Source organism: Heliangelus exortis, chromosome 18 (genome assembly GCF_036169615.1).
Source record: "Heliangelus exortis chromosome 18, bHelExo1.hap1, whole genome shotgun sequence".
In the NCBI taxonomy this organism is placed as follows: domain Eukaryota; kingdom Metazoa; phylum Chordata; class Aves; order Apodiformes; family Trochilidae; genus Heliangelus; species Heliangelus exortis.
Window position 1 is genome coordinate 7960196 of NC_092439.1, and position 25073 is coordinate 7985268.

A 25073-nucleotide genomic window follows, 5' to 3' on the forward strand; every position below is an offset into this window, starting at 1 on the left:
AAGGCTCCTGGCCTCATGCAGGTCACAACTCTGTCCTTACAGCCCAAGGACACCTCAGAATCAAAAAGAAGTCAAGACATCCCCTTCTCCCTCCCCAACCAGGGGCCCCTGCAACACTTTTCTGTGGGAGTAGGATCAAAAGTCTTTTATTCTTGTCATCCTGTCCTCTGGTGCCATAAGTTACTTATTTGGGAAGGCAAAGGGAGAGGAAAAGGCCCTCCCCTTCCCTTCCCTCCTTAGTCCAAGAACACAGCTGAAGAGGAACAGCTGAAGAGATTCAAGCTGCAGGGAGAGGTCACAGATGTCCCTCAATACCACTGGGGCAGCTCTGTCAGCAGGAGTCACACTGCTGCTGCCCAGGTGGCACTCCACCCTTTGGCCACCCACTCCACACATCCCCCAAATTCCAAGCCCCCCCAGTCCTGCTCGAGCAATCCTCTAGGTCCCCCCAGAGACAATCACCCAGAAGCCTGTACACAGCCCTCCTAGAAATACCATTTTGAAGACCTATTTTAGACCACCACCACCAAGGGCAGTGAAGAAACTCTGGCTTCTGCTTACATGAGTGTTGCAAAGCTCTCATTAAATCAAAGGCAGAGGCTTAAAATATTTCTTCAAGCAAAATCTCTGCTCTTTCTAAATTCTCTCTCCAAAGATAAAAAACTACAATTGCTTAACTTAATCCACACAGAGTGATCATTATATTTGCCTCTGTAAAGATCATATTTGTTCTAGTGCCCATATCTAAAGGTAATTTCAGTTAGAAAATGAAATAGTGCTCTCTTGACCTTTTGTCTTACACGGTTGATGAATTACTAACACATTACAATATCGCCGAACCCTATGGAAGCTTAGAGATACTGCAATGTCTCTCTTGTAAGTGAAATAAACTTGGTATGCCACTAAAAGGCATTAAATTATTTTCATTATGCCACACAGAACCTAAAACACTTACGCTGTTTTGATTTCAAAATCCTTGGAGAACAATTATGCTCTCAGGGCCATAAGACTCTATTAGAAAGTCCTCAGAAACCTAGCATGGTTTCAATAAATCTTCAAACACTACAAAGCAGTTATTTAGCTTGAAGAATGAAAACATGAGTTCATCCACTGCAAAGTCAGGATGTAAATTCTGCTCATACACTACCCTGCACTTCCTAGCACATTTTTTTCGTTCCCAATCAGGACACCACTTGAAGTTAAGTTTTCAGCATCAAAGAATCATACCTCCTTTTTTGTTTGAAAATAAACAGTATTTGATTTAGGATAAGCATAAATACATGATATGAGCATGTAAGTTATGGTACTACTAGCTAGCAATATTAATCAGCAATTAGATACGCAAAATAGTTTTCTACATATATAATTTAACAAATGTTAATATTCAGGATTAGATAACCACTAAATTAAATCAGTGACTGTTGAAATGAATGGATAAATATGTTAATTTCTTTAATTTATACAGCAACACAAAGAATCTTCCAAAACACCAAAAATCAGATTTCAGAGGTGATTACTGTGGTTGTAGGGATCCTGATTGAAAAAAAAATGTAGCCTCCCTTATTTTGACTGACAAGGCTGTTCAAGCCTAAGTAGAGCTTTTAAGCATCAACACACAATAAGCTTGTTTGTATATACATGCTTATGTCCTCCTAGAAAAACCACAACCTTCTAATTAAGCAAATCATTTCTTTCCAAAGGAAAATAACACCACCAAAATGCAATCAAAATAAGAAAGAAACATGGGAGCAGGAGAGGACAAGATAAATTCCCGTGAGCAGGGCGAGAAAGGGAAGTGGGAAAGAGAGAAAGAAGCAAACACTCAGGCAGGAAACCGGGGCCCGACAACTTTCTGCCAGGGGCAGCTGAGATGCTTCATCCCAAGTCTCATTTTCCAGACGCGCCGTTTCTCCTGGCCGCCAGGGTGACATGGCAGCTGCGAGAGGAGGCGGGGGCCGGGTTCTACCCGCCCGGACCCCCCCGTACCGCGGCTGCGGCAGCAGCAATGTCCCTGTTTCCATGACCTCGGGTGGAAGGAGGGAGGGGGGCACAGCTGGTGGCAGCTGCAGCACCATCTGCTCGCGGCTGCTCCCCGGGCCGGCCGTGCCCCCCCCCTCTGCTCCCTGCCTCGGGACCGGCCAGGTAGGGGCTCAGACACCCCCAGGCACGGCCACCGCCCGCCCGCCTCCAACCCCCGACCCGGGAACCCGCAAAGAGAAGTTTGCAAACTGGGAAAGAAAAAGCTCAGGCGAGAGGGGAGGAAAGCTGGAGAGGCTCAGAGAGTGAGTGCAGATGTCAGTATCCCTCCGCAGAGCCCGTATTTATGGAATGCTGTCAGCACATCATCTGATTTATAGAAGTTTGCACAGAGGGAAAAAAAAAAAAAAAAAAAAAAAAAAAAAAAAAGAAGAAAAAAAACAGTAGGAGAAAGAAAGGCACAAAAGCACCCCTAACTTGCCTCTTTTGCCTTTTGCCACAAGAACCTTCATTATCATTTTCCTATTTAATATTCCCTATTCTGCCAAGTGATCATGCAGAACATATTTCCCATTTCTCTTATTTAAACCATTTATTGAAAACTAAAGAAAAACTTATTTTTTTTAAATGCTCAAGAAGAGACACATTTAAAAGCTGTGTTTAAACATCCCCCCATTCAGCCACAGCCTAACATTCATCACAGACACAGTTCAGCATCAATGTTGTGCCCCAGTGCCAGTGGTGAAGGGACTGGTCTGGACAGTCCTAAGCAATAGCATCAACCCAGATGAGGTCCCTTAACTTCAGAATTTTAAGATCTACTCCAAAAGTACCAAAAGCAGAGCCAGGGGTTGTATATAAATACATGCTGAGCTTTACAGTTCTCATTGGGACAGTTATTTCCAAAGGCTAAATGTGTACCACTTACCATACATTTTGCCTTCATCTGATAAGATGATTTTCCTCCTCCCACATGGTGGATAGATAGCTAGAGCTTCCTGAAAGCTCTGTTCAATGTCAGGGCTCCAGACACCTTCTGCATCATTGTCAATAGGTTTATCTGCAGAATCACTCATTCTTTCAATATCTTCGGCAGGACTCTCGCTGCCGCTCCAGCTGCTGGGCTCAATGGTGATGGCTGGGGTCTCCAAGCCTAAGCCTGGAGTCTTAAAGGATATAAACCTAGAAAACAAACAAAAAAAAAACAACCCCAAAAGGCATTAAAGATGTAGAACTTCAGGCAAACCTTGCTGTCTACTTCTGATACTAAGTTATCATCAGCTGAGCAGTAATGGCAGTAACACAACCACAGGAAGAACCCAGGAAAAGTAAAAAATTAATAACCATGCGACCTCAAATGAGCAGAGGTGTAACGATAATGTTGTCAGAAGGAGAGCTTTTTACCACATTTTCTGTGTGCAATTACATGAAGTCATGCAGCACCTGGTTACTTTTCACAAATAGTCTAAATGGGTCTTCATACTGAGGAAAACTGCAGCACATGACATATTTCATCTGGTGAAGACTGGTATACTTAAAACAATGAGCCAGATCCTCAGGCAGGCATAAATCAGCATACTTCCACTGGCTAGAAAGGAAGCACACCGATTTATGCCACAGTCACTACCAGAGCCTAAAACCACTTGAACCTAAAAACAAAAGCAAAAACTCTTGTTCACTTTCCTCTGGATCTCAGTAAATAGAATTACACCAGCAGTGACACAGCTCAACGTGATTAACTGGAAAAGGCTGTAATTTTCAGATCTTATCCGAATAAGTAACACAATCAGAATCTGCACTACATACAAACAGAAATCTTCCAAATGATAACACCAGAGAAGGGCATTACAAGATGCATAAAGGTCTCTGCCACAGAACCGTAGCAGAACAAAAATTACAAGCTTCAAGTTGCTGAATCAATTTAATAAGAAATAATCTAATATAGCTGCACCTGCTCACACCACCAGAGCCGCAGATCTGTCAGTGTTCCTTTTATATTTTTGAGAGAAATACAGCTCTGCTGTAAAGACTTGCTCCAGGCAAAAAAGCTGCTATACCAGACCAAATTCACCTCTGGTGTAATTCTTCGGGAAGTCAGTGAAATAACACCAGGAACAGATTTGGCTCAACATGTCTAGGCATAATGCAGTTTTATTTTGAAAAATGAAGAAGTTTGGTGACTCTAACTGATCTAAGCGGACGGGAGTGTTCAAACATGCATTCATGAGCTGCACACACACTTAAAAATCAAATTAGCTGGCTAAACACTAAACCATAACATTTTTATTCTGCTGGGAGAGGCAAAAATAGGCCCTTTCCCCACACAGAAGAGGGACACTTCCCTTTCTGCACACCTCCAGTCTCACACCGATAGGCCACAAAATAACAGATGTATAGAGCAGAATGGCATTCACCCCATGGAGGGAGAAGAGAAGGCTGTGCATGGGAGGCCATGACAGCTCTAACAAAACACCCTTGGGCTGGAGAACTCCCTGAAAGAAGAAGTATTTACAACAGCTCCCACCCAAGCTAACCAATCAACCAATCACTAGAGATAACCAAAACCTGACAGTCCGGTCCCCTGGAGGCTATAGTGCAAAAAAACAGATCTGAAACTGGAGGAACAGGGAGTAGTCTCTCAGTCTAACTCACCAACCAGTCTGACACCTAAAGCGTTGGGTATTTCCACTTCTCCAGGCTCTAAAAGAAGCTCAAAGGGATCACTACATGCAAAATGGGCTCCCAAAAACTTTAGTTTCCTTTCATGCCTTCCTCTTAACTCCTCCTCTTAACTTCCTCTACATTTCTTAACTTCGCATTGAAATGAACATTTCAGCACAGCTTGGGAAAATGTTAGCGCCTACCCACCAGTAATCTCAAGGTTAATCAGTGTCTTGAATGCTTTTTAATTACTGATAAAGAGAGAGCAGATGGACTCCTAGGGAACCACACACTAATGAAAAGTGGGTGGGAAGTCTGGACAAATACACCACTTACTGCCTGGGAAAATCAAAATGTACAAAATTTTTTGTCTCATCACAAAAGGGGAGATGCAAGCCCTTATACAACACTGAAACACCATCAGTTCTCAGAGGCTGAAGGGTTGGATTCAACCCTGGCAAGATCTGAACCTTATATGCAAGATTTAGCCAAAATATGAACACAACAATATTGGGAAAGAGCTGACAAACCAAATCATGTCCCCTTAAGCCCCCACATACAGTGGGAAATTTAGGTAAACAGGAGGTAATTTAATGTTGACTGGGATAATTAGGAGAGGTTCACTTTTACTGCCACACTGTATGGAAAAGTGACTTCTGGAGATTTTATTGGCCTCACATGATGAAGACCACAGCTAAGCACTTGACCAGAAGACAGCCCCGAGTGGGACTGTTTACTGGATCAGTTCTTCAGAGGTGACTCAAGGAGGAAATCCTTCACCTCCTTGATCCTGGCACGCAACACACAGCACAGCCACAGGCACCTCTTGCTCAGGCCAACCACGCTCTGCTTACAAAAGCTGCCACAGTCATAGCCTCAAGTCTTATTATCGTCCTGTAAACCAGCCCTTGCTATTACATTATGCTGAAATACTAATTAAAATGCACACAAGGAAAACAGAGAGGCTCTAAAGTAATTAATGTTACTTGATATTCATGTCAGATCTTGCATTGTGTTTACAGGTGAATTTTCACTAATGTGCTATCTCCCTTCCCATTGCTTTTTTCCCAACTTGGATATCATCTTGAGGCATCAATTGCTACTATTCCAGTCTCTAAAATGTAAGACTACAAAGTGTTTCTTCCAGGACATCTGCACAATAGGGGTGGGGAGTGACTTGCTGGAAATAAAACCTCCTGTACTAAAGGTTGCTTTTAGTGATTTCCATTTTGATGAATGATGACAATGCAGATCAAGCTTGAGGACCAAGAAGCTAGAAAACTTGTATGACAATGTCTAAATGGGTCCCTCTTATTTCAGGAAAATAACGAGCTACTCTGTTAATCACTTCCAGCTCTGCTCTACGTATCAAAAGGCAATTCCACCTCTTTCTTACCTTGACTTCTCAGAACCCAACTGTGATGAAAAATTTCAGACCTGTTATGCTGGAGTTCAATGTGATTATAAAAAATAATATAAGCTGTCAATAGATGAGCTCTGTTGCACATTTTTATTGAACCATTTCATGTGGAAAATGTGAATTTACAGTCCAATGTATTTTAAAATTTTTTTTAAGTTTTTTTTTGTGTTTTGTTTTGTTTTGTTTTTAATAAGCTAGCCTCCTAAAGTAAACTCCAAATCTTATAATAGTAGGAAGAGTTAATCTCCTGGAGGTAATTAACCCCACATCCCAATCCTCCCCCAAAGCAGACTTTGCACACTTGACAAAAAAAAAAAAAAATAAAAAAAAATCCCAGAAATCAAAACCAAATTTAGGTTAAGCTTTCTGTAATTTCTCAGACTGCTGACACCACACTGCCACAGTTAGGAGGCCTCTCTTCAGAGTTTCCCTTTTAACACCAGTCTCTCTCTTATATCTTCCCCTGTGGATAAACATCTTATAATTGCAAACCTGAATTAATCTTCCTTGCAGTTGCTTTCTATTCTCTCAAATTTAGTCAATTTAAAGTGTATCTGGTTTTCTCATGCAGTTATTAAGACATTTCTTCTATGGATGATGCAGATAGCCCCCTCAAACAATACAATGTTATATTTAGCAATGGAGAAACTGTTAGGGACCTTACACGGCTTTAAAAATCTGTTTTAACGTGTTAAATCCATTTTAATGTGTTAAATCCATTTAACACAGCTTCATGAGGTACAAGATGTGACTTATTTTCATTATGTTCACTTGGTAGAATAACTTTAAAATTTATTTGAAAAAGTCAGAGAAACAAAGACAGCAATTGGTAGAGCTGATCTAACCACTGAATTCAACTAAAACCAAATGCAACATCTTATCAATGCAATGATTTCTTTGCTTGCATAAAACATTCTCTTATGTCTTAACTTTATGAGCAATGCAAACCTGGACTTGCCCAGAAGGTTGCTGCTCACAGACCAACAACTGAGATCAATAGCTCTTCACAGGAGTGTAGGACAAGAGCAGATTTAAGGCCTTACTTAATGTGTTGTTTTATATCCTTCAATACTTGCACAACAAACTAACATGGAAACATTTTCTTTCCAGAGCCATCAGAGCTGAATCTTATTTTATAACATCCTGCAATGTTAAACCATTTCCTCTGTTTCTTCAAACAATTTAATTTCTTGAATTTCAATGTACAGGTAGTCACCAAATGATGTCTTAATGTGTATATAAGAACATAACCACTGGATAAACATGCCTTGTTTATCCCTTATGTAGACATAAAAGATTAGGTCTCCTAATTCTTCTAAATTTTGTCGGCTTGAATCAAGTGCAGATATTTTTGAGATAACTATGCAATGGCACTTGCAAGAATTTGTAGGTGAGAAAGCACCAGTGTATGCACACTGATAGTCAGGCTATGAATGGTTACAAAAGCTACCAAATAATTCTTACAACCAGCCCAATATTTCTGAAATGAGGCTTTCAGAAGAATCTTAATTCTTGAGTTAAAGATTTCAAGTGTTGAATTGGTAATTACACTTTTAAGAATACATTTCATTTTTAGGTTGTGAAAGTCATCTTAGCTCTAGTTATAAAAATAAAATAAAATAGGACAAGTATCCAATATCAAGACGATAATAAACAGATGAGTAAAAACCAACTAATTCTAAATTTGTAAATGGCAAATTTTCTCTTAAGGTTTGAAAAGTTACAGGCACATGGGATTTTCCTTCTGCTTTGTTCAGCAGTGCAAATCCACAGCTGGAGAGCTAAGGCTTCAGGAAAGAACTGCTGGAGAGAATCCAGAGGAAGAAAGTTATCAGATCTAGAAAACATGACCTACCAGGAAAGGAATTAGGTTTGTTTAAATTTAGAGAAGACTGATGCAAGAAGATAACTTTCAAATAAGGAAAAGGTAACAGCAAAGCAGAGAAGCAGCTCTTTGCTGTTTCCACCAAAGATAGGACAAGAAAAAAAGAACTTAAATTGCAGCAAGAAATCTGTAGGTCAGGCATTCCGAAGACTGATCTGACCCTACAAACAAGTCACGCAGCAGAAACAACCAGTTTGGAGTACTAGGAAACTGCTGGGGGGAGAGTTGTTGTTAAGAACAGGTGACACAAACCTATCTCAGGAATGATGCCAGCTATGCTTAGCCCTGTTTGAGGCAGAAGAATGAACCAGACGATGCCATGAAACTCAGCAACCAAGACAGAATGTAAAACACCCCAACAGAGGGAAATCTGCAGTGGGAGCACATCCTTGAATAGCCATGGGAGAATCCAGATGCCCAAGAGACTTAGTAGATGTCCTAGTGACCAGACAACTTTGTCAGCTGCAGGGCAGAAATCCAGGGGAAACCAGACTTCCTACTGCAGATGCCTGTGGAGCTACAAGCTCCTTTGCTGAGTGGTTTCCTTGCACATCTGCTGAGCAGTCTGCTTTGCGAACACCACTGGCAAAAGCCACCTGTGAAGTTTAGCTCATCAAGACAGGCAGGAAGAACAAACCACCAGGCTGGGGAGAAAAGGGCTCCTTCTGCTGGTCCTCTCTGTGGGAATTTTGAGATGGGACTGCCTCATCCCCAGCCACCTCATTCTCCTTCCAGAAAGCTGTTAAAATAACCAATGCCCCATATCACATCTGGATTTCTCAAGCTTTTTCTGCACCAACTGAAGTAAATATGGAGTTGGACAAAATGTGAATTTTACTAAGATTTTATGCTTTTCCTAATAGGAAGTCAGTTTAACTTCCAATTTCAGTGCATTGCTATCAGTACAGAATTCTTCTGCAGGTCTCCATAATGGGTCAATTTACCCCTGAAGGAGAAAATATGTATGGGGGTCATGGCAACCCCAAGAGCATACAGAAAACTTCTTCCAACTCTCTGTAACAGAGCTCCCCTAGAAAAAATGCCACATACCATTGCGAAGTATTAGAAGTGGAGCTTTCCTTAAACTGCTTTTTTTTTTTTTTTTTTTCTTGAAACAGACAAACAAACAAACACAAGCTACAGTTTCTGCTTTGCCAGCAGAAGTATCTTTTCGGGGTTTATACAAACCAAGCAATATGTTCAGGCCACTAAAAAACAAACAACCCCCCTATTTTTTCATTAAAAAAAAATCCTACTCTGGATACTGTAGCTGTAATGTGTATGGATTTTTCTGATTCTTTGGGGAGTTCAAATTGCATTACTTTAAGGAAAACACTATATATATATATTCTAGCCATTTTATATGTAATTTTAGTTTTATGAGGGAAGGATATAACACAGTACAAAGAAAAAAATTAAATCATTTACAGAGCATCCAATGGCAAAATCATTAGCGTAAAAATACTTTATATTGTATTTTTGTTACAAGGTCTACTTATCAGCAATTATTTCCTCTAAGAAGAAAAAGAACCAGGAGAGAGATGCAGCCTATTTCTAGGATAAAGTATTTCTTTAAAACTCAGCCAGACTAATTCAGCCATTCACTTTGCATTGAAATTAAATAAAGAGTTTTTCTCTGATTGTATGAACACTTCAGGGAAAAAAATCTGATGCTGTGCTTTTTTGGTGATCAAATGCAGGTAATCATGGTTCCATGTACTTCCTGTAATTCATAGAAAACTAGTTCTGCTCTCCTAGGACTGAAGCTACCATTTCTTGCTTAATATTTAACCTATTTACTAAATGCAAGCTACCTACTTCAGACTTCTCTTTGGGATCTGTGGAGGAGTAACAGGATCAGTTCCTCTCCAGCTCCAAAGCATCTGTGAAAAGGAGCACAGTATTTTTTTTCTGAAGCCAGTGCATTATGCAGTGAATGAATTCAGTCTTCCTTACTTTCTTCCCCTCAACTACTGCATTCAGGGTATGCATAAAAGAAGCGGGAAGACAGTGCTATGCCAGCGTGTAAAATACCAAACCCATGAAACTTAGCATCACTAAGTTTACTTAACTATCACTAAAGTGATAGTTTCTTCCAAATATAACTGTACCCTGCTCACCTCAGAAGTTTTACATGTGTATTTTCACAAACTGTGAGGATATTTACTGAAAAAAGAATTACTTAGACCTCCTAGAGTAGGCAGCACATAGGCCTAAACGTGAAATTAGGATTATATGAACTATTTCTAAAAAGAAATAATGCATTCTCCTTGAATTGCTCATTTTTTGCTTATAGAAACAGATTACTCAGTAAAGAGTGGGTTGATATTAATGTGGGAATCCTTCACTTTGCAAACAGATTTCATTTCTCTGCACTTGCAACTGAAAAGAGTATTTTGTACCACTCTGAGGGCCTAATTTTTTTTTCCCCCCAAAGCTGCTTTTGTTGACATATAATTATTGTTGTAAGGATGCTGAGTCATTGACTCCAACCCACATTTATTTTCCATTAGTTTTAATTTCATACAATTAATAGAATTATTCATCTTCTCAGTGGGGAAAAAACTGGATTCTGACTGTGACTACACCACACTTGAGTACTCTGTTGGCTTTGTGCTCTCTCACCAGGATGCATTCTAAAGCAGCTACAGCTACAAACCATCCACAACATCTAGCTAGTGCTCAGCAATCCAGCATGCAAAGTGCTTTGTAAGGGCCTATACACCACTTGTGGTCCATGGTCTGCACTGATTACACCAAGTTACAACTAGGTGGGTGAATCTTAACCTACATGTTGTGAATCCTTATCTCATACAGTCACAGCCATTTGAGAAACAATTCCTTCTGTATGTGACAGTGAAGCAGCCACATCCATCCTAGGTGCTACTGCTCATTTACACCCAGCTGGTTTCCATTATAAGACTGTTCCTGGGATTCAACCCAGCTCAAATACTGCATTGTGGTGGTAACCAACAAAGATTATTCTAAATATGACTTGGCACTCAGTGGAACGAAGAATAGTGAGCATCACGTCTGACTTGCTTTTGCTGATCACCAACATGAAGCAAAGGAAAGGATAAAATATTTACCGTCTCTCAGAAGGAGAAGCCACTCCTCCTGCAACTACAGGAGGTGACTGTGCAACAAGCCAGCAGCTGTGCTGGCCACCAGGGGTGGCTTGTGAAAGGCAACAGCAACATCTATTAACAGTGTAAGGCTGTGGCATGCTTACCCCAGCTGTATTCCAGCTGTGAATTTTCTATGGCAAGAGCTGCTATAATGTGAAGTGCAGATTATTAATATTTAACCCATCCAGCTTTTAGAAGAAAGCTCTGTGACTCCTAGAGCAGGTGAAATGGCTGTAAGAAAAACTTCCCAGCCCCAACCATAAGGAGAGGACACAGCATAGTCCCTCAGGGAAAGGTCTGCAGCCACTGCTTTGCTTCAGGAAAATCAGAAAATAAAACTTAGTATATGTAGCTATCAGGATAATGGGCTTATTTAACAGACAAGACTGGGAAAAGAGACAAAAAAATATACACAGTTCTTGCTTACATACAGCAAATGTCTTGAGTGCCTTAAGTTCAGTCATGTAATGGAGGCTGAGGCAGAGGTTCAGTCTGCACAGAAGCTCTGTGCCTTCCCAGTGACTTCACGAGTTATGAATTATAGTATGAAAGCCCAAAGAAAACAGACAAGCTCCAGTGGTGTTCATATCTCCCTATCCCTCCATACACATAACTTTGTCATCTGTACCTGGCTGCAGACACAAACACCCTGGATGCCTTAGAGCTACCTTTTTTGTGCATCTAATGGTGCTTAGGCCACTGTTTCAGTCCCATGTACCTGGAACCACATGCATACATGCAAACAAACACTACTTGGTTGTTTGTTGTAACTGCCTTTCCACAGCATCCCTGAGCATGACTGGTTTTTTTACTCCAAAAGCCAAAATGGAACTATTAATACCACATACCAAGTATTATAAACATTAGAATTAGGTATGTCCTTGATCTCCAGTGTGTTACTAGCTTCCTGCTGGGACTGCATATGAACCCTTGCTCACACATGACAGACCTGGCAGCAAGTTCTGTCTAGACATTGCACTGAAACCGTTTGTTCCTCCGATTGCCTAAGCCTTCCCAATTTTATTGGAGTTCTCATGTCACACAGACACTTGCAAAACCAGATCCAGTCCTTCACAATCATAGATATCTTATTTTATTCCTGTCATATGACTGATTTTCTACTCTGATAATTTTTCTCTCTTTTTTTAATAACTTGTTTTCAGGATGAAAGTTTCTTTTTTCCACAATGGCTCCAAAAACATGAGTGTTCACTTTAGAGCTCTAAGTGAGGTGGGAAAAGGGACAAAAAACCACCTGCTTGAACGACTTTATGTAAGTTCATTCAGGAAAGGGAAAACCAATGCTATTTGAAGGGTGGTCCAACGTCTGACGGGTTCATATGTAACACAAAACTTTTGTCTAAATAAAAAATATTTTATATAATGATTTAAGCATTCTGTTAAAAAGGTACAAAAAAGGCACAGTAAAGTAAAAGGTTCATTCATTTACTCAGGTGCATTTGTTTAAACAAGAAATAACCACAGGTTTAACCCTTTCCCTATACCAAGCTGAAGAAGGATTCTTACTTTATGAAGCTGGAGAAAGGCAAGTGTTGGACTAACAACAACAAAATTCAAAAGTCACCCCTGGAATCCAGTGCTGGCAGCTTTTATCCCTCAAATCCACTTCTTCTCTGCTTTGTAGTTATTATACAAACACTCCTTTGCATGAGTGCAAAACCAAACACATGTACTTTCTCAAATACTCACTGAAAGAGCTAAATTTTAGCCAAAAATCATTTTATAAATTAAGAAACTCTGACAAACACCATCTCTAAGCTCTACCCCTCTAAACCTGCTACAGAAGGTTGTGAATGCCTCGTGCTCACCTGAATGTGTTGATTTGATACCAGACAGAACCAAGAGAAAACGGTTTCATTCTGCTTTGGTGTTATTACTTGAGCTACTGCCTGGGGCTCTGATTCTGCCAACACAGAACCATTTTGTACATATGAATAATCACTTCAAGTTTAATGAAGCTCCTCACATCTCCATTAACAATTGTTTTGGCTGGAATAAGGCCCTGCCTATCAGCCCTGGAGGAGCCTGGAGACAGAGGAGTGATAATACTGGGAGGCTCACTTGGGGAAAGGCTGTGGTTTTCTGGTGATAGTACACAGGACTGCAAAGGGGGGAAGAAAAAAAAAAAAAAAAAAAAAAGAGTGAAATAACAGCGATAAGGCCCTCAGCAGAGCTGGGATTTAATTCCAGGTTTTTGGCCTTGCTCTCACTGACTCTAAAGAGACAGATTTCAGAAACCAGCATGTGAGATGAGATAGGACCTGGGGTCCATGTCAACTAGTCACAACATGTCTACTGGCTTGTCTTCATCACAAGCCAACACTGGACACCCCACCTTCTGTTTTTATGTAGAGAGGCAAAGAAAAACAACAACTTTGTTTCAAGTGCAGTAGCTGTCAAACAAAAATTTGCTAACTCATTTTGTTCTCCAACTGCTAGAAGTTGTGTTATGGGCAAATTACCTCCCAAATTAAATTTTAAGTCTGACTTGTTTAGCCTCCTATGTGAGGAAATGAAAGTTACTACACTCCAACTTCTTTCTTCCATTTCACACTGGCTTCCAACACCTATCCAACACTACTGCAAGTGGTGAATGCATTGGCTTTAATTTGTCAGTATAACTGCCTCATATAGATAATGACACATCTATAGCTTCCATTTTGTCCATAATAAAAATTTTATTTTGGACATCTCAAATAAGATTCTCCTGAGAAGCAAGTAAGGATTGCATCTTCTACAAGGGAGTGGAAAACACTTTCCTGCTGAGACACTGAAACAAACTGTGGCAATCTTTAATTGCTAAACATAAGTAAAAACTACACTGAATAGCTGTAACATTTTCAAAACTCAATATAATAGTTATGCAGTTATTCTGCACCTGTAGTTATTGCCTGTTGAGGAAGCAATTTCTGTCTATAGCTCTGACTTACCTTTCCAGTCTATTTCAACTCTTTGTTCACTGTAGTTTAATCCTGCTTCAGAAAGTGTCAAAAATAACTTTGCTGGCAACCATTAGAACTGTGAATTCACTGGGCACCAGCAGAGTTAAAGAAGAGATGGTTGTGGTCCAGGCAGCAGAAAACAAAACAGCTATAAAACCCTAATCAAAAAGTACATACCTCAGAACTAATCCTCATAATTCTACCGGACTTTAAAAATCTCAAATTGTACAGAAATACTGACTTCACAGCACCCTGTTACTTTGCCACAGTACCCCTTCCCTCCCTTCACTCACCATTTGCAGTTTGAGGAGCAATCATCACCTGCCTGAGGAACCACTTGTGTCTCCAAGGCCTCTCCAAGGCCTCACTTTTATTTCCCGCTCCATCAGTAGGCCCAAGGCCGCTCACACCCTGATAATGGTGAGCGTGCCTTCTGGTGAGGCAAAGGCCATGACAGCAGGATCTCCCGGAGCTGGCTGGGTGTGTGGGACCAGGTCCATTCCTAACCTTAGCAGATCCCTGCCACTTTCTCCCACCTGAGTCACCCTTCTGCTGCACTTCAGCTGGAGCAGTTTCTTGGAAAGAGAGTTATGGACTCACGCAACCCTGCAGGGAGGTCTGTGCTGGGGCCTTTCCTGGCTGTCTGCTCACTCAGGACTGGGACTACCATCTGTCCCTGCCACATGTGGAAGAGGGGGTGAGAAATGAGCACAAACAGACAGCCTTGCAGAAAGGAGCCTGTTCAAAGCAATGAGAGAAACCCATGAGTACAGAGGAACAAAGGAAACACACAGATGTGTCTTGTCCCTTGCTGCTCTTCACTCAGAACCTTCCATCTCCTGTCTGTCTGTCAGTTTTCTTCTGTTTGGTGGAAGGAACACAAAAGGGGAGGGTAGTCTTGCAAGGCTTGTTTCAGTTCTCTCTGCATGGGCAATCATCCCAACAGTTGGGTCATATTTTCTCCTTTCTCCAGAGCTGGAGCTGCTGCTGTGCCCTCAGACATCTGTGTGCTGCGAGCCCAGGGCTGCTCTGCCGCTCAGTGGCAAAGGCCCCAGGCCTGTGGAGGCTGCTGTGCCCAGAGCACACCCAGCTCCCGCCTCAGCACTCCTCTTGCCCGGAGAGGTAGCACCCAGCCCAGGTGCTCACAGAGGATCTCTAAGCTGAAGGACTCCTTCAGCAGTTTGATTTAACTGCCTGCTGTAACTAATTGTAAGTCTTTAATTTTAGGACTTCGGTTTGTTTCAAGAGAACCTGAAGTGGCTACACATTGCACATGGTGCTCCTGAAAAGGCACAAGCATCCAGTTTGTTTCTCTGACCAATGTGTGCAGAAATGCCTTCCCAGAACAATGCTGTTATTTAGACAGCACGGTCTCTGAAGGAGATAGAAGGTGGTTTCTCAATATTTTCAATATAGTTTATCATCCTAGTTGGGGTCTTCAGGAGACAGCTTTGTAGTAATATGAAAATATATTAAATTCTACAGATTCCCCAGGGGAAGGAGAGTATGCTATAAAATTCCAATAATGTCTTCAATGACAAAATAAAAGTGCCTCTGCCCAAAGTGGTCAAGAATACCTCCCTAAAACCAGCTGACAGTTGCACTGACTGGTATAAATACAGTGAAGGTTAGACAGTATTGAAATCTGTTTATGAAGAACAGTTAATATTCACACATGCATGGAAAATGTTTTGTCAAGCTCCAAAAAAGACAAATAAGAGTCAACTATTGACACTTTTAAATTATGTTAAATCACATTTGCTCTTCAAAATTACCTCTATTTTTCACAATGTTGTCTATGCACAAAAGTTCCTTTAATTCAATGGATGCTTTTGTCATAGGGAAAACTGAATGCTTGTAGCATGGCTTCTCCAATATGTTTCAAATTAGAGGCTAAGGGCGGTTTCATGTTGATAGCTGAGACTTCAAATTTCACAATCTAATTCACCACCACAAAACAGCAATAAAACCCTGCCCTTTTTTCTTTTTAAATTCAAGGTTCCAGGCTTTCCACTCCTTGAAGGGTAGACTTCTCTAAGCTGGGACAATTTCTGGACTTGCACAGTAAGCAAATGTCAAAATGGCAAGTCTCTGGGAGATCTGACTATCAATCTTGAACTACCTAGTGGTGTTTCTAGTGAATCTGTATCACTTCAAGAAAAGGATTAGAGTGCCTTTGATTCTTGTCCTACTTAGCCACTAACTTGCTTTATGATTCTTTAAACCTCTGATGCTTAACATTTGCCATATCTGCTGAGATGCTTGGTCTGGCTGTGATTCCGTGCCTTCAAAACTGAGCAGGCATTTTGTCTATTTACTGCCAGTAAAATCCTTAGAAATCCTAGGCAAATGTATTTCATTTGAGTATTTTTCTTATTATTATTAAATGAATAATGAATAAGAAAGAGAGAGTGACCCAAGCAAAACAGAATGACCCAGAAAGGGAATGAGCCAGGAAATGACCCAGAGAAAAAAAAAAAGCACTTTGGCTTTCTTCCTTGGACTAGCAGTTGGTTCTCTCAAACAATTTTTTTTTCATTTTAGTTGAAAGTACTTAAAAAAAAAATTAAAAGGCTGATGAACGTTACAATAAAAGTAAGCTTGGCTCTTGGTAGAGAAACATTGTGACATAGAGCCAAGGACATTTATTTTTCACATTTGAATTATTTTTTGAACACCATTTCCTGACTCAATGTCACTGCACCACAGATAGATATGATAGTAGATAAGTGTATGACAGTTTAGATCAACAAGAATGCTTCTTTTACAGTGAATACATTTGTAGTCAAAGCTCAAAAGTAGTTTTATTTCTGCTATTTATTTCTGCTGGAAGATGTTGTATCACATGTTGTTTTACTAATACACTTTTTAAAATGGAATGTAATTCATATTCTCTGACACTGCAGCTACAATTTGATAGTTGGATTTACTAACCTTGTGGATTTACAGTAACAAATTCTTCAATTTCCTTTCACTCTCTAGCTCACCTTTCTGCCACATTGATTTATTTCTGTTTCACAGCTGCACCTACCAAATGATTCTTACTCACATTCCACTTTTCCACCTCTTCTTGCAGCTGACCCAAACTAAAACACAACTTTCTGAGAATCTGAAATCAACGAATTCTCACGACAAGAATACAATACCCAGAACTAAAGGGAACAATTTACCTGGGGCGGGAGAGGGGAGGGGAGCAGTTAGCAAGCCTCCCAAAAAACCCGCAAGACTAGAGGTTTAAGTCTAGAAAAGCTAAAAAATTTGCAGTTTAGATTCCACCATTGGTAGTCACTATAGCACACCAATAACTTTCCCACAGATTCTAGGGAATTTATCCACCTCCAGTATTTACAGCACTAATCACCATAAGCAGTAACTGAATTACATAAATGTAGTCACAAACCCTAAAATCCCGCTCTCAAAATCAGTATTGCTGCTGTTAAAGTTGGCACTACAAAACCTTAGTAGCACAAATATGATCCAAATTATAAACCACTCCAAATAAATAATGAAAACCAGATCAAAACAAAGCAGAAAAACCTCAAACATCGAGAACCAACAAAATGAAATTTACACGTAGAATACTGAAACCTCACCCCAGTGGTACAGGTGTAAAGGAGACCTGGGTGCAGGCATAGGGCATGCTTGAACTTGGTGGGCTTGTTCAGCCCTGTGTCCCATCCCACAGAGAGCTTCATCTCCAGAGTGTCACACATGGACTCGAAAAGGCAGAGCCCAGAATGAAATTGCAGCCCTGTGTTTACATATTAATTACTGAAAAGTTACTTAACCTTGAGCCATATCCCAATGTAATGAGCTTGGGCATACTTAACTCTCTTGGAAAGGGAGCTGAAGGAAAATCATTTGGCTTGTCTTTACTTCCAAGTAGCCCTGCTCCTTGTAGGTATTCTGGACTCTCCATCAAAGGCAGGCTCTAGCCAACCAGTAAAGTGTGCAAATTCCAATTACAGGGACTCTGCACTTCCTCCAGTGTAGCCCAGCTGCCAGCCATGTAGAGATTTGCAGTGGTAACAATTATACTTAAAAGCATCACTACACGTTTGAATGCATTTACACATTCTCCTTTTACTCTCTATTTATTATTAATGGCAACTCAGCTGTTATCAAGACTCCAGTGTGTTTGGCACTGTAGGTGTACAGAAGGACAAATTCTTGCTCTGAGAAGTTTACAGTCTAATTATAAATGACAGCAGATGGGAGGTGAACATTATAAGCTGTTCTGCTCTTCATAAGGAAATTTAACTCAGGTAACAATTTTTTAACCAGAAACAGTTACACATAAACCATATTCTACAAGCTATGCTGCAGGCATATCCTAGTCAAACATACACTGTGGTGACAGTGGCTGCTTTTGAGACACATAACCAGCTCTCAGAAGATTCAGGACTTTACAGCTGATCACCAATATGGAGATTTTGCAGGAGGCAAAAAGAAATTTAGCTTTGTTCAAGTAAGGCTTACTTACATTTATATTTAAGCATGTATTTAAATCCATGTCTATTCACTAAAGAGCTTGACAGGTAAACCCAGCACAAGCATCTGATGTAATTTTGTACTTCCTCACATTTTTAGGTGACATTCTGAAGTCCACCATAAATTAACTGCTTATGTAACTTTATAGTAATCCAGCTGGGACTCATGTCCAGGACCTTGCTGTGGCCTTACCTGTTTTATACAGATTGAAACATCACACTCATCCTCGCTGTGGTGGCACATTCTGCAGACCAGCATGGGAGGCACCAGGCTCTTTGAGGCTGGGTATGAGCTGCACTCTGCCATTTGTAGACTCCCTAAGTACACAACCTGTAAGTAAGCACTAGGGGCTAGGCTGGTGTTAACAGTACATGCGGAAACAGCTCCTATGGAAAGCCTGGAACATTAGGGAATAGGCTACTGCAATACAGAGAGGCCCTTGTGGCTGTAGCTTCAGAAGTGGGCCCAAGTGAGTAAGGACCCTTACATCTTCTGGACTAAAGTTGAACCTTGCTGCCTGGGTGGCACACACACCTCTTATCTCATTGAGATGACTGGATAAGTTTGTCTGCATCCAGCCCATTTTAGAGGCCATAACTCAGTACTAAAGAGCACCACAGACTTACAAGCTGTCCTTTGTATATAGAAGATTAATGTCATGCTGAGACTTGATCTGGTGCCTTTCCTACTGCTTCACAGGAGGATCTGGACTTTGACTGCAGACTGTCCTGTACAGTCTGAGCACTTCCCAGGGCCCTAGGAGGGCCCCTTGCACAGAACCTTGTGCTCACCCTTGTTCACAAACAACTGACCCACAAGTACAGAAGGTGCCAAGTGCCACATGTTCCACTGAAGCCAACTGGTATCACAGCTGGCTGACTCACTCCCCCTCAAGGACAAGAACTGAATTTGCTAACGTGAGGTACAGAATCACAGGCGCCACTTCCCAGATTTGACAGAAAATGGGTAAAGTTCAGAGTTCCACAAGTGCATGCAGCTGTTTTACAAAGCCAGAAGTACCTAGCAAGCTACTGATTACCAGTCACGTCCATGTAGAAGAAGGGTTATTTATTGCACCACACTGACTACATCAGCTAAGAGTCCTGGGTTTAAGATTCATTTTGTTCTCATTAGTAAATTCACAAACAACTCATAGAACAGGAGCAAAGGTCTTTATGGCTCCCTAATTTCCAAGCCCCCCCCCCCCAAGCTGCCTTTGCCTACATTTGAGAAACCTAGGGCTGCTCCAACCCTTCCCTAAGTGTTGAGAGCACTATCTGTCAGACGTTGCCAGGAGAGATTGTTCTGGGGTAATAATACAAATGGGAGATGCACTTCACAGCACAAAAGGGTCAGAAAATTATTTTGCTTCTGAAAAAAACCACCAAACCTGATGGCAGAACTGGAAAATCGATCTTTTAGGATTCAATCTAGTCAAAATACTACCCTCCTACCTATAAAAATGATAACTCAGGGAAAAAACACATCATATTTCAGACTTCCTCTTTCTTAAAAAAAAAAGTCCTTGATAAAACTCGTCCCAGTCCGACTCACAAGAATGACATATAGAGACTGCAGAAACTCTGTCTCTGAGTATCCTGATGATTCTCCCTTAGAGAAACCACCACAGTTCAGCTAAAGATGATATTTGAAGAGAAGACAATTGAATGTCCACACTACACCAGATACTGTGCAGAACAAAAAAGAGTTTATACCCTTAAAAGAAAGAACAATTATTTGAATTATAGGTGCTTCCTCCCAGGAACATCAGGGTTAGACAAACGGTGCATAAAACAGAAGAAGAATATCTGAGAATTGCTTGAGGCTTTCCTACAATAAAGTTACGGTAAATCTGAAAAAAAAACCTTCAATCCATACTTTAGATTCTTCCTTTCTTCAAATGACTTTGGATATTCTAGCAGGCCAAGAGAGAGGGCAGTAAGTACGTAGAGGCTGGTGACAGCAAACAAAACTGGCTGCACAGAATATCAGCACTAGGAAACAGAATGAAGTCTCTAAGTCAAGAAGGCTATTTTCTATGTCCCACATTGCATCTGTGAACTAGATTTTCTGGGACACTACAGCCTCTGCTGTAACACAAAATCCAGCTCATGGCAGTCCAGCTCATCAATGGGACTGTCCAGAGGCTGTGAGCTAAGGAGTTCTCACCAAAACCATAAAGCAGAGCTGCACAGTGGGACTTGGTGATGCAGATTAAGGAAGCTGCAAGTGGCTTCTTGTTGCCCTGCACCCACCACCACATCAGTTAGGAGCTGGCAAAAAACCTTTCCCTGCAGCTTTCTCAGGCTTTCAGCATACTCCAAGTAGGAGAAGGGCACCTTGGCTTGGAGCATTACGAGTCCAGCCTCCCCTGTCTTCTCATGCAGGTCACGAAGCTTACAAAGGACTATCAGCATCAACTCAGGGCCTAGGTGTACCTAAACCATGTAACAGTGGAAGAATTTGGACACAAGATGTCTGTTGCTAGGTCCTTGGGTCAGCGAGAGTTCTGAATAATTCCTACCAGTATGGGTGTGAATTCAGCAGATGGTACAACACTTTTGAAAAGCAGCCCAAGACACACACAGTGCCCCATATGAATGGCCTTACTATCAGACACACCACCACTTTACCAGGAAACAGCTAACGAGGCACACGGTGTTAGCAACACGTAAAGGTTTTCTTTAATATGTGGACAAATTTCAAAGGAATACTCAGGAACAAGGGAAAAACAAATACACACACACATTCATGCACGGCTGGAAAATATGATGAGTTTAATCCTGAGAGGTGAAGAAAGTGTCAGATCTTGTCAGTAACTTCATACTCACTGTGGAGCACAGAGTATTTAATTTCTTCTACCTATTCCAATGAAGTTGCTCTGATGTTCAGGGAGTTTGGCTGTTACAATTGGATGGACGTGATTATGAATGATTTGCATGAGGGACTTTCCCAGGCATGCTTTATAAACTCACAAAGACTTCTGAAACTGTGTCAGTCCTTTCTGTCTCACAGTAACACTTGAAGATTTCTTTCCCAGAGACTTGGAACTGTGTGCACAGGATTTTACTATTAAGATAAAATCTTTCTATAAACAACATGGCAAAATCAGAGTGTATGTATCCCTGTGTCTTCTCCTTTCTCATCTTTCTAGTGCCTTTCTTCCACAATTCTAATGTCAGAAGTTCTGCAAACAGCTATTCTTTGGACAAAAATGAGGAAATGTTCTTTCCAGGCATTTAGCACTGAACCTTTATCTGTGTCTATGAGCCTACTGAGATTTTCACATAAATTCCAACTGCTTTTCCATTCCACTCTTTTTTCCATTCTTGAAGATGGTTGTTGCATAAGGAATTGTAGGTTTCAATTTTATTTTATTTTATTCTATTTTTCTACATAAGTAATCTATTTTGATCTGGAACTCTTTTTCTTCCAGTGGTCTACTTTTGTGTAATGGAGGGGGAAAGGAAAACCAAGTTTCAAATGTGCATGTAAATACCTACATAACTGCATGAATAGCCCAGTAACTATGCACTATGAGATGTAAATCAGAAATAAAAAGAACAGTATGTAGATAATAAAAACTGTCTCTTGTTAGACACATCAGGAGGCTTCTGTGACCTCAGACCTGTGGTCACAGAGGCCAAAATCAGTTAAAACCTGCAGAGAACATTGCAGATTCTATTTAAGATTTGCACTGAGATCTCCATATTAGAAAGACTGCTATTATTTTCATTCTTGATTGAAGTTTGAATGCTTAATTTTCTCTTCTACCTTTTTATTTTTTTTTTAACTGAACACTAACTAATGGTTTCATTACAGTCTTAAGGATGGCTTTGTTTCATGTGCAAAGCAAACAGTTAGTGAAGGGCTGATTAAAGCCAAACAAGTAAATGTTTTACAGAGATGGCTTAGAAGCTAGAGCACAACAAAACACATAGTTATTTAAAAGCTGGAAATCTAACCGGCCTGCATAGATATCCATCTGACAACTCTGTTATCCTTTTTTTTTTTTTTTTTTTCTTCTGTCCAAACCCACAAAGAAATGTATTAGGAGCAAAGTAATGTTTTCAGCCCCAAACCAAGTTCTGGTGCCCAGTTTTTCACAAGGATGTTGCCATTAGCAAGCAGCTAAACATAGTTTACTCAAACTGACTGCAGCAAGTACAGTCCAGTGTAAAAAAGAGGGAAAGGGAAAATGTGTATCTTAGACTATTAGCAACCCTTAAATCAGCAAAGCATACTTTTACCTGAAATGTTTACCCAATAATTCACCACGAACTAAAAAGAAATTATGACCTCTCTAATGGACATTTATGTCCAGACATCAAGCTATCAAGAGGGATGCAAGACCTCTAATCCACTTCGTAGAGGAGCATTCTGTACTTGTTCAAGGTGCAAAACCACAGAGCCAGCATACAGAGAGATGCAGCAAAACTGGACTCTTCTCCAGCTATTTGGTCTGCCCCAAAGCAGGGGGTGTTTTGCCAGAGCAGCATATCCCACAGCAGGAGGTACAGATCCAGAGCCTGGCACTCCACACCAGGGAGGGGGCGAGGGGCTGGCAGGGTTCTGCAGTGGGAAGGGCTCCGGCACCAGGTGGTGGCTGAGCGCAGGCCAGGTACCGAGCCCGAGCCGAGCCATCTGTGCGGTGAAGATCCGCCCATTGTACGGGAGCAGCGACCCGGGTGTGATCTTTCTCTGCAGGAAAACTACCCTAAAGATAAAAGGGTGGTTTTCTGCTAAATGGAGAAAGTAATCATCGGGAGCAAAACCTTACAAAGCTATTTACTGCACTTTTACATATAGGGGTTTTTCGTCTCTCCTCAAGAAAGTTTTCAAAAAAATCCTTGCTGGTCCTGTGATAGTTTATGGAGAGGAGGGAAAACGCAGGACAGGCAGTAAATCAGCCTACTAACTGATCCAGAGTCCATTACCAAATGTTTTTCATTATATCTATGGCTTCACTAATTTCTGCAATGCATTGTAGGCTATTTCTGGAAGCTTTAAAGATGCATGATGTTTCTGCATTTTTATACTTAACAGTACCGTTATTTCAGTTTATTACAAAAAAAAAAAAAAAAAAAAAAAAAAAGGGGGGGGGGGGGGGGGTTGGGGGGTGGAATCTGCTTAACTGCAACTGGCTTTCATGTCACAAAAGGACTAAGCCAGTGCAAAAGCAGCCAAGCAGGAACCCCATTTAAGTCCAGCATGAAGAAAACCTTCCCAACCTCTTACACCAATTAGGATAATCCAGGTCTTTTGATGTTAAAATCCCCAAGAATCATATGGAAATCATAAAAAGCACAGTATTTAAAACAGATTCAGAATGCAGATAAAATAATTTTTCCTTCTTCCCATTTCCACCAGAGCTGGGGGCACCATCCACTAACAAATTCTTTGTAAACCTTATGTCCCTGCAGAGCAGTGTTTGCTTTCGGGCAGGGGAGATGAGGGAGGCCGCCTCTGAAAGGAGCTGCTCGTAAAACAACGGAGCACCTGGGAGGCGACGCAGAGACCCGCGCTGGAGCCGGGCCGGGCTGGGCCGGGCCGACACCAGGGCAAGCTGCGAGGCCAGCACCTGTGTGAAAGCTGCTCCCAAGCAGGGGAAAGGAGACCAAAAAACTATGCAACGTGATCCACTGGCCAACTGCTGCAGTCTCAGCCCTTGAACGCTTTGGTGGGCTTTGTACAGACTTCCCTAAATGAATGGCACCCTTCATGAACATAAACAGAAGTCTCAGGCACTGAAATGACAGGCTTGAATCTGTGCAACAAGTTATCTTCAGGCAAAAAGCACTTGAGCCTTGCATTTCTTCTTTATATTGGACTATTTCCAAAGCATCCAAATTTCTCTAAGTGTCCTGCTTCCAAGGAAACTCGAGGCTATTCTGTTTGCCTTGACAATTCAAAAAAAGACTACAGGCAGGAAAGTGAAGGATGTTTTGCTGGATGCAGAGCTGCAAAACCATACAGATGTTTCATTTCCGTTAAATAAAATTTTCATCAATAATATTCTGCTATGAAATCTGACACAGCAACAAACCTTTGCCAAAACCAGATGCATATACACTGAGAGAGAGACAGAGAAGGTAATTTTACAATATTCTTCCAGATCATAACACAGGATTTTCAGTAATGGGAGAGGTTAAACACGGCTTCTTGTGCAACATGAAACATCAATATAGCCTCCCTATGGAACGAGTTACACACTCCTGCTACGTGTGCAGGAAGATGTTGTACAACAGGGTTCCCTAGAGGAAAGGGAACGAAGAGTTGAAAAGGCTGGGGTGGGGGGCACACAGACAACTCAAGAGCCTTACATCGGCATTTAATAAATTGAAAAGTAAGCAAAACTGTTCTTGTTTATACAAGCAACTTGACTGTACTCTAACAGAGGACAAGGGTACAAAACTATGTCCTTATAAAGTAACACTCATCTTTTACTTATCTAACAAAGAGAAACATAGGAGAGGGTCAGAGGGTGCTGAACGAAAAATATCCAAGTGTTAAGGCCAGAGAAATGGAAAACAAAGTTTTCCAACTTGA

General features: G+C 41.0%; 1 protein-coding gene across 10 annotated transcripts in view; it reads right to left on the reverse strand.

Moving 5' to 3' along the window:
* The window catches only part of TEAD1 (TEA domain transcription factor 1), a 153223-nt gene that overhangs the window by 96172 nt on the left and 31978 nt on the right, over positions 1-25073 (reverse strand). For 5 of the 10 annotated variants that reach the window (XM_071762294.1, XM_071762293.1, XM_071762296.1 and 2 more), the window contains 2 exons: positions 9762-9826; positions 2906-3159 (listed from right to left, as the gene is read on the reverse strand). The exons of 3 other annotated variants lie outside the window; for them this stretch is intronic. In XM_071762294.1, coding sequence (XP_071618395.1) covers positions 2906-3159; positions 9762-9826 — 319 coding nt within the window. Of the gene's footprint in view, positions 1-2905; positions 3160-9761; positions 9827-25073 lie in introns of those variants that run through there. 2 more of the 10 variants (XM_071762300.1, XM_071762302.1) reach the window with 1 other exon arrangement.